Source organism: Nicotiana tomentosiformis, chromosome 3 (assembly GCF_000390325.3).
Source record: "Nicotiana tomentosiformis chromosome 3, ASM39032v3, whole genome shotgun sequence".
In the NCBI taxonomy this organism is placed as follows: Eukaryota; Viridiplantae; Streptophyta; class Magnoliopsida; order Solanales; family Solanaceae; genus Nicotiana; species Nicotiana tomentosiformis.
In genome coordinates this window covers 104,631,473-104,641,429 of record NC_090814.1, presented here as the reverse complement: position 1 = coordinate 104,641,429, position 9,957 = coordinate 104,631,473, and the positions used below count along the sequence as shown (strand labels likewise).

The window sequence follows — 9,957 nt, the reverse complement described above, 5'->3', positions numbered from 1 at the left end:
CAAAAATGATGTCGTTTGGCCTAAAGAATGCTGGAGCCACTTATATGACGTCCATAACATGCTACACAAGGAGATAGAGGTGTACGTGGATGACATCATCATCAAATCCAAAAGAAGCACAGATCATATAGCATATTTGGGGAAATTATTTGATCGACTTCAAAGGTACAACCTGAAACTGAACCCCGCAAAGTGTGCCTTCGGGGTTCAGTTATTTGCCTCATGAGCCTTGGCCAAATCCGCTTGAAGGTCCTTTATAGTTTCGTCTTTTTGGCCGCAAAGAATCTTTAGTGCGTTCCTCTCCTACGAGACCTTTTGGAGCTCGGTTTCACACTGGCTAAGGTCAGCTCGAAACTTGGCGAAGGCCTATACAAAAAGGAAAACACAAGTCAGATTTAGAGAAAAAGAGAAAAAAAAAGAGTAAAGAAAAGAAGTGCAGTAAACTGATTCTTACCCGAGATAAGAGACGTTGGGCCTCTTCTAAAAGAATAGAAGCGTCACTGATATCAGAGGCATCATCGACTCCAGTAAAGCAATCCCGAAAGGGATCCCCTACGCTAGAGCCTTCACCTCAGGGGTCTTCAACTCTTGAGCTTCCCTTAGTGCCTCCTCAGAAAAAGTGGAAAGAGAAGGCAAGTGACCTGCTGTCATGGTCCCGAGCAAGTTGCTCGGGACGCTCTGATCGATCTTCACAGTCTCAGAACCGTCCCCGTCTGGTGTAGTTGCAGATGGCCGAGAAATGATCTCGACCTCTGGTAATTCGGGATCCTCACCCGATTTCCTTTTGGAAGCCTCCTCGACACGAGGCTTGATTTTATCAGCCGCCGTCGGCTCAGAAGGTTTGGTGACCTCGACGGCTTTTCTAGGTCGGTCCGTCGGTGCCGGGGCATTTTCCTCTTCTTCCTCTTCTTCGTCTCTTAGTTTTTGAACCGAGTCCATCGTGAGAGCAATTACTTTCCTCCTCACCCTTCGAAGTTTGGGCTTGGGGTCCTCGGACTGCGAGGCAGTTTTCCTCTTCTTGTTTTCCCCTGACTTCAGAACTGGGGACTTGGTTTCTTCCTCGCCACTTGAAGGCCTCAAAATGGCATCCTTGGTCAGGTCTGCATGAAAGAAAATTAGTGACAAATGAAGTATAAAAAGAGTTTCAGAACATGAAAAAGGATATCCTTACCGCGGTTCTTGGCCTCCCATCTGCCCTTTGCCAAATCACGCCATGCGCGTTCGGCATAAGTGAAAGTTGAGGCTAACTTTCGAACCCAATCTTCGAGGTCAGGTACCGCTTGAGGCATCCAAGGAATAACTGCATGTCGAAAGGGGATGTCAGGCGAAGTCGAAGAAGGCACGAAGAACAAAGTATAAAAGATCACTTACGGTCAAAGTTCCACTCCTCAAGGAACGACATCTTCTATTCCGGGATAATGTCGCGGATCCTCACCAATATAAAACGGCTCATCCAACCCCGATCCTTATCCTCGTCGATGCTCGAGATTAAGGACTTCGTTGACCGGCGTTGGAGCCTGATTAGTCCTCGGTAGATTTGAGGCTGGTACAACCGCATGAGGTGATTTAGAGTAAACTCTAGCCCCTCGGCCTTGCTAGAGAAGCGCGGCATGATTACTATGCGCCATAGAGAGGGGTGGATTAGGCTGAGGGTGACCTGATATCTTTTACAGAGATCAATAATCACTGGGTCGAGGGGACCCAATGTAAAGGGGTAAGTGTAAACACTTAGGAACCCCTTCACATAAGCGGTGATGCTCTCTTCGGGAGCAGAAATTTGCACCACGACCTCGGGACCCCAGTTGCAGTCCCTCTTCACGGCCTCGAGGTGTCACTTTGATATCGAGCACATGTACATCGACACATGCTTACATCGGCCTGGGATAGACGAAGGATTTTCGACCTTGAAGTCGGATTTTAGAGTATACGGGACGGGAACACATTCATGGGGAAGCGGCTCTATCGGCGCCTTGCCGCCGGACGACCGGGAAGAGGAGCAAGAAGCTTTCTCCTTTTGCGGTACGGTCTTTGAGGTTTTCGCCATTTGTATAAGTAAAGAAGAGCAAAGGAAGATGAAAAACTGGTGGTTTCGGTGCTAACGAAGGTGGCTCTACAGACGACGAAAAGGAGGAGACGAAAAGAGTGAGAATACATAGAGGTTTGATTAGAGCAAAAGTAAAGTTTGATTCAATGAAGGAGTAGGTATTTATAGGTTCACGGCGACAGTTCGGTGGCGTTAGTGGTCGACCGCTAACTGACAAGCATTAATGATTTGGGGAACTAAACTGACGGGACGTTTCGATCACACCCGTCACTTACGTCATAAGGACGATGTCATGATCGAGGTTTCGGAAAATCAAGGCTCAAACCGTTTCTTATCATTTTATTCCAAGAAATGCGGGGACTATCTGTATACGGTCGATATCGGGCATGTCAGATTTCATAGGCACGAGGAGCTGCCTCGAGAGTAAGCTCGTAATAGACAAGGCTCGAGCTCAATGGTAGAGTATGGAGCATGAAGATCGAAGTGCTCGCTGAAGATCGAGACCGAGCATGACCGACTTCGAGTAAGGCATAATAACGGAATGGCAAAATATTAGCAACCGACCGAAGATCTCGACAGAAATCCCGGAACAGATCGAATCAAGCGATTATTGACGCCAATCATGGGATTTATTTCCGTTATTAGAATTGTACCTTATTTAGGATTCCTCTACTATATAAAGAGGGATCCCTTCATTTGTAGGGGGGATGGATTCACTGAAAAACATATACAAAAACGCTGCTCTCTATTTCACTTACTATCTATTACTGTTCATCATTGTTTATTTTCTGTTCTTTACTGTTATTTTTACCCAACCTCGAGACCATCCCGAATCAAGATCGAAAACACTGTTAGAACATTGGTTTGATTTATTTTACTATTTAGACTATACATTCAATTCCTTGTTTATCAATTGGTATTGGATTAAATCACGTATCTTTAAAACCACTAAATAGGTTTAATTGTTACTCGAAATTTATGGTAAACAATTTGCAAAGGATTATTTTATGCTTCGCTTTTGTGTGTTTCAACAGAGTTATTTTTCACATGTCCTGTAACAATATAGTGCATACCTCATCTAGTTTCTTTATGCAAGTGTTGTGGAACTCGTACTGCTCTTTTATTTTTCTAGTTTATTATTTTAAATATTTAGTAGAAAATAATTATACGATATGTAATTATTTTGAATATCTAATAGAAAAAGTCTCGTACTAAAGTCGTGCAGCTACCACCAATTCGAGTCACGTGAATGAAAATGTCATATTTGTATATGTGGAATTAAAATGTTTTGACGCGAACCCAAATTACTCGAACATAAAGCAAATCAAAAAAAAAAAAGCGCACCTTCAAAAATGGGTTATGACTGAAAGGGCAAAAGAGTCCCAACAGTACTTCGTAAAATCTCGAGTTTTGCCCAGGGTTTCAAAATCCATTGAATCTGAAGGGAGATACCCCCACCTCTCTCTACTCTCTGTATTCTCCTTTTGGGTTTTGGGGCAGATTCTGAAAGATTCACTTCGTTGTAAAGACTTGCTCTATCAGTCGACTCTTCATTTGGGGAAATAATTGCATTTAGAAACAAATAATTATTTGATTGGCAGAGCAGTAGATTTAGAAAAGGGGCAGATGGATTTGGATCAGTGGATAACGAAGGTGAAAGACGGGCAGCACTTGGCCGAGGACGAGCTTCAGCTCCTTTGTGAATATGTATGCCGTTTCTACTTCAAAAACACTTTTTCCCTTAATGAAAGTTGTTTGATTGGCTAGGGTTTGTTTGCCTGATACCAATATTGGGTTTATCGAATTTTGAATGAATAAATTACGACTTGATGCTTTCAATACTTGGTAGACAGAGTTACCTGGTAGGTAGCAGGTACTCGTGGAATTTAGTTGAGGTGCGCGCATGATAAAATAAATTACGAATTGATGTTACTATGGGTGTAGCCTTAGTTTATTGCTTTTACTTTATGTTCGTGTCTAATTTCAACTTAAGAAAGTTATGTATATGTTTTTTGGGTATGTACCTCACGTGGGTTTGCATTCCCGTTTTAAAGAATCCTGGATTTGTAGCTTGTGCTATTTTGGGAAAATGGTTATTGTAATCTTTTACGTGTTTGCATTATATTGGAGTTATTGCCTAAGGGTTTAATTGTGTTGGTTGCACATTAACCAGATGGGCTCCGATAATTTCAAAAGAACAATGCTTTGTTTAAGCACACATAGTCGGTTTAAGTTATTGGTAAAAACTTTGCAATGACCGAGTATTTCTCCTTTTCTTGCATATGTGCATTTGATTGAAATTCAAGCTGTAATAAACGTGGGTGGTCAATGATAGTGGCTAAAGTTTGTGGCGCTGTGATGATCATAGAGTCTAGCAGTCGGCCCTAAGCCACCAGGGAGAAGTCAGAGTGGATCTAGTTTTAATAGCCTGTGTTATCATCTTCATTGTTTCTCTCTAGCCAATTCCACACCATTTCCCCTTCTTCTCAACTGAATTATGTCTAGCTTATTGACTCGGTGGTTTTTTGTAGGGACATGGGTTTGTCTCCCTCTTTCAAGTAACTTTTATTGATAGGGAGCTTTTCTTTAGTACAATTCCATGTAATCCTGTGACCTAAAGAAGTTAATGCGACAATCAAATCTAAAAGGCGGTTTATGTTTAACACATTTAGTTTCACAGTTTGATTTATCTCTGCCATGGAAAGAAAAAATTAGCTGTACCAAGGGCTTAGGGATTAAGAAAATGTTGTATTGGATTATGTAGAAGTTATTTGCTTATATTTGTGGTTGGAGTGCGGGTGATTGGTCGTATAAAATAGGTCACACTGCTAAGTTTTTCAAGTTTATTTTTGCTCATATATTTGATTCAATTGTTCTTTAATCGCATAGAAAATTGGATTATTTTTTAACATCATATGATGTTTGATTTATAAGTTATTTGGTTTGTTCTCTTGCATATTTCTTATAAGGTTCAGAATTCTAATGTCTGCCTTTTTTTTTTTTGGATATGTGGCTATTCTGTGCTGCTTGAGTGTAAAACAATTTAAAGGGTATATTCTGAAGTATGGTTCATTGCAGCAAAGGATTTCTAAATTTTCCGCTTATATGGGTATTGTTCACAGGAGAATATTCTGATTGCATTTGCGATTAATAACTTGAGGTATATTAGTTTGGTGTCTTCTCCCTGCTTAATAGTTGTATTAATGAAATTTTTGTAGCATTGATGGGCTGTACCTCGGCAGATGTTTTATTTTTTTAGATAAGGGTACCTAGGCAGATGTTGTGGTCCATCTTTTAGCATTTGTGACAATAATGTTCCAGTCGAGCATTAGATGCTGTTTTCCTTGAGAACCCACTATTAATCCTTTATTTGCTTCTAAAACATGTTACTGCCAGGTTAAGGAAATCCTGATAGAGGAGTCAAATGTGCAACCTGTTAATAGTCCAGTTACTGTTTGTGGAGACATCCATGGCCAGTTTCATGATCTAATGAAACTCTTCCAGACTGGAGGTCATGTACCAGAGACGAATTACATTTTCATGGTAAACTTACACTAGATATGGATTGTTATGGATTAGTTTTTCATGAACTTCCAGCCGCTACTCTGGTTACGTTCTGTTGTAAGAGTTTTTTTGTTTTTGGCCAGGGAGATTTTGTTGATCGTGGATACAATAGTCTAGAAGTTTTTACAATTTTGTTGCTCCTTAAAGCAAGGTATGGACTATGGAATGGAACATTTGAATGCAATTTGATATCACTTGTCCATGGTTCGTGTTTCTTTTCTGCAACAATCAATAGACTTTTTTTGTTGACTGGTATTTCTTAGAAAAGTTAAATTAGGAAAGGCACGGCTCTGTTGCTGTCAGTTTGAAGCTGTGGCTTGAAAATAATGCTATGACCTGGGAACCTTGTAACATTCATGTTTTTCTTTCACTTATTACCAAAAAAATATATATAATCTGAACACCATTTGTCAAGTTCAAGAGGATTCTGAAAGAAACTACTCCTTTATTATAATTTTGGTTCTGCCAAAATGTTCTGATAGTTCCCCTTTACCTTTCCACTTTGTATAAAATTGTTACCTCATGTTCAAGAGGATTCACATTTCACATTATCTGTGCTGCTTCAGTTAACCAAATGCTCGTGCTGCTTACTCTCTGGATGTTTTTTTTTGTTAAAAGATGAAATGACATTCATTCTTAATTATTTATCTTTCTTGGCTTTTACTTGCCGTCAGATACCCAGCCAACATTACTCTGTTACGTGGAAATCATGAGAGCAGGCAACTAACACAGGTAATGGATACTATCCCGTAAAAAATGCCTACATGTGAAGTATAGGCGATAGATGCTAGGTCTCATAGATGTGGTCAAGATTCTTTACCTCATGCTCCCCCCCCCCCCCCCCCCACACACACACACACACACAAAAAAAAAAAAAAATCTTTTTCCCTTGAAGAAGCAATTGTCTATGCTGTCATTGTGAAGTGTAGGCGCTAGATGCTAGGTCTCATAGATGTGGTCAAGATTAACCATTTGAGAGATCATGGGCTTAAAGCATGCTTCATGAGGGAACTACATGATAAAAAATATCATGCTTCATGAGGGTTTTTCTTCCTCATATAAATGGTGTCTGGACAAGTTTCTAAATTTTTATTATTTGTGTTCTTCTAGTGATTACTTGTTGCCACATTATTAGCTAGGTGTTTTGTTATTTTGGATCCTACCTTTGAAGTTATAGAAAGGTCATTGAGGATGGTTAGTTGCAAAGAGCAACTGGTGTTTCTTTCTGTGCTTTAAAAAAGATTTCTCAACTCACATTTCTGGCTATCTATTTTATTAAGGGAACATACAAGTGGATTATCAAGTTTGCACAGCCAGCACTTTGAATGTAAATTTTTTATTATTTGAATTTTAGTTCAAGGTTTCTTTACTGTTCTTGTTGGTGGTATTACCGCCGCTTAATGCTGCTGCCTGTGGCTTTGTTCCCTTTCCTACTTCAACTTCAGGGAATTTTTTTTCCTCGTAGTGGAGATACATGCTATGTGAAGGAAGCATTTCCTAGATGTGCTATTTTCTGATCAGCTTTGCATTTTACGTGTTATAATAGGTCTATGGATTCTACGATGAATGCCAAAGGAAGTATGGTAATGCAAATGCTTGGCGGTACTGCACCGATGTTTTTGACTATCTAACTCTCTCGGCAATCATAGACGGAACAGTATGTTCTAGCACCCTAGATAAACATTAACCACTTGCCATATTTTCTAATCCTATTAATGTTTGTCTTTCTTCCCATACAGGTATTATGTGTCCACGGTGGACTTTCTCCTGATGTTAGAACTATTGATCAGGTCTGTTGACTTGGACTTGGATGTTTTTACGATTCTGTTTCTTTTTTGTAACAAGTTTCAAATTATTCAAGTGCATGGATTCGATATATCTTCACTGTACTAGAAAGAAATCAACCCTTTTTTTACTCCAAACGGACTCCGATGCAGTTAGTGTATATAAATGTAGGAATGAAGGTGAAAATCTTGCAAGTTGCTTATGTCATGTAATTTAATATCTCACAGCCTGTTGCGTATCTGGAGATTCTGTGAGCTCCTTATCCTCTGTTACTTGGTACTTAAGGATTCACTGGAATTCAGTGTGCTGATATCAATGCTTTTAATTATTTTGTTTCTAATTTATGTTTTTTTTCTTCAATTAGTATCATCTATCTTCTGTATTCAATATGTTGGCACATCTAGAGCTAATGTTTCTTCTTTCTTTGTTAATGATATGGCAGATCAGAGTCATTGAACGCAATTGCGAAATTCCCCATGAAGGGCCTTTCTGTGACCTTATGTGGAGTGACCCTGAAGATATTGAAACATGGGCAGTAAGTCCTCGAGGAGCAGGTTGGCTTTTTGGATCCAGGGTTACCACTGAGGTATGTAAGCATGAGATGTTAATTGTAGTTTTGATTATTGTTTCAAATAATAAATATTATGCATGTTTTGCAGTTTAATCACATTAATAAACTGGATCTAGTTTGCCGAGCTCACCAACTTGTCCAGGAAGGTTTGAAGTACATGTTTCAGGATAAAGGACTGGTGACAGTGAGTAACCATTTCTTTGTTGCGTTGGTCATCTGACGTGTAGCATATAATGAAATTGTGTTACCATTGCTTTTTGTACATGCAGGTGTGGTCTGCCCCCAACTATTGTTACCGATGTGGAAATGTAGCTTCAATATTGAGCTTCAATGAGAATATGGTAGTATTGCTAGTTTTCACACATTTATGTACCTTCTACTTGTTAGCCTGTCTGAATTTCAGGATTGCTTAGCACTGACCTTTCTGTTGCTTGATATCTGCTTATCATTGGGCTGTCACAGTTGTATTCATCTAATTTTATTTATATATTCAAGTCGACATGTGTTGTTATATATGTGTACAGTAAGTCTGCCAATTGTATTGTGAGCACAGGAATTCTTTTTATGTCTAGGACATAATGTCATTCTGATATTTGGAGAAACCTGTTACTCCCTCCGTTTCATTTTGTCTTAGTTTTGCGACAATGTCCTTTAGTGTAGATGAGACGAGTCATAGGACTTGGACACACGTTTAAGAGTTTATGGCCCAGTTTTGATGCCTGAAGCATTTTGGTTGCATTAGGGATGGAAATGAAACTTCTAAGATGAAGGAACTGGAACTGCATGTGGTGTTGGAATAGTAAGCTAGGTGATAGGAAAAATGGAGAGCATATTAGGCAATTGTCATGTCTACTTGTCCTATGGTCCAAGTCTCCAACATTTTGGAATGCATTCTTACTGCTGTCTCTCTTTATCTAAATCCCCCTTGGCATTTATAATTGTGGTGTGTTAGCTCTCTTTATTTCCTTGCTGCTTTCTTTTCTAATTTTTGTATGGTTTTATCAGGAGAGAGAGGTTAAGTTCTTCTCTGAAACAGAAGAAAACAACCAGATGAGAGGTCCCAGGACAGGAGTGCCCTATTTCTTATAAGTGGAACGTTCGCACTTTCTTCTGATGTTATTTCTGATTTCATGCGCCCCTCCTTATCGATGGAAAATTTAAGGAAACTGTCTACCTGGAGGGGACTGAATACGTCGTTTCACAAGATGGTGGTGCATGCCCTAGCTTGTCTGGGCGACCCTGCTGGCTCTGAATAGTTTGTGCTATGTATCTACAATGGCCTTGAATGTTGCTCCCATCTGTTCCATAATTATTTTTACCTGTGTCATATTGGTGATTTGTACCCTGACCAGATTACATTCTTTAGATTTCTTGCTTGCGTTTGGCTAGATGTACATTTTATTTTCTCGTCAACTTTAACTTGAAGATTATTGTTCATTTATAATTCAAGATCGGATAAAAGCTGGGTATATTATGGGGCTAATCAGTGTGATATTTCGTATAACTTAGAAATATGAGAAGTTGCAGCTACTGAGGACGTGTTTCCATAATCAAGTGGTTAAATGTGTTCGCTTCTTTCTTTTGCTTCTGAATAGGTACTTTATCCTTGAAGTAAGATAGTTGAACACCTTTGCAGTTGCATTATCCACAACCTAGTAACGCTGTTTGGAGAGACCTATTTGCATTATCTTAAGTTCTTTGATGTCGGTATTACCTGTATTTTTCAGTTTGGATTGAGATATGGTTAATTGGTATGTAAGGGACAATTTGCTGCCTATTTTTCTTTCTTATTCATTTCAGTCATTTTTCTTTTTTGGATAATCCACTAAGCTGTGTACAAGTTGCCCCCTAATCCGGATTGAACAGAATCAATCTATGCAAAGCTGCCTATCATTGCCTAGTTGTTTTAGCCATTTGCTAAACTCTTTTTTTGGGGCTTTGAATTTAATGCTTGGCAATGAGGTTCTGTTTCCTTGTAGAAGTACGTAGTATG

General features: G+C 39.4%; 1 protein-coding gene across 2 annotated transcripts; it reads left to right on the top strand.

Annotated features, from left to right (window-relative positions):
• The first annotated feature begins 3,423 nt into the window (after nt 1-3,423).
• LOC104105630 (phytochrome-associated serine/threonine-protein phosphatase 3) lies at nt 3,424-9,447 on the top strand. Of its 2 annotated transcripts, none has more exons than XM_009613977.4 (10): nt 3,424-3,751; nt 5,441-5,587; nt 5,692-5,759; nt 6,283-6,340; nt 7,155-7,265; nt 7,348-7,398; nt 7,836-7,979; nt 8,053-8,148; nt 8,234-8,305; nt 8,970-9,447. In XM_009613977.4, the coding sequence occupies exons 1-10, from the start codon at nt 3,671-3,673 to the stop codon at nt 9,051-9,053; spliced, it is 912 nt and encodes a 303-aa protein (XP_009612272.1). In that variant the 5' UTR covers nt 3,424-3,670; the 3' UTR covers nt 9,054-9,447. The 2 variants fall into 2 exon arrangements, with proteins under 2 accessions (XP_009612272.1, XP_070053491.1); XM_070197390.1 differs by lacking the exon at nt 3,424-3,751 and adding an exon at nt 5,069-5,204.
• Nucleotides 9,448-9,957: the final 510 nt, after the last annotated feature.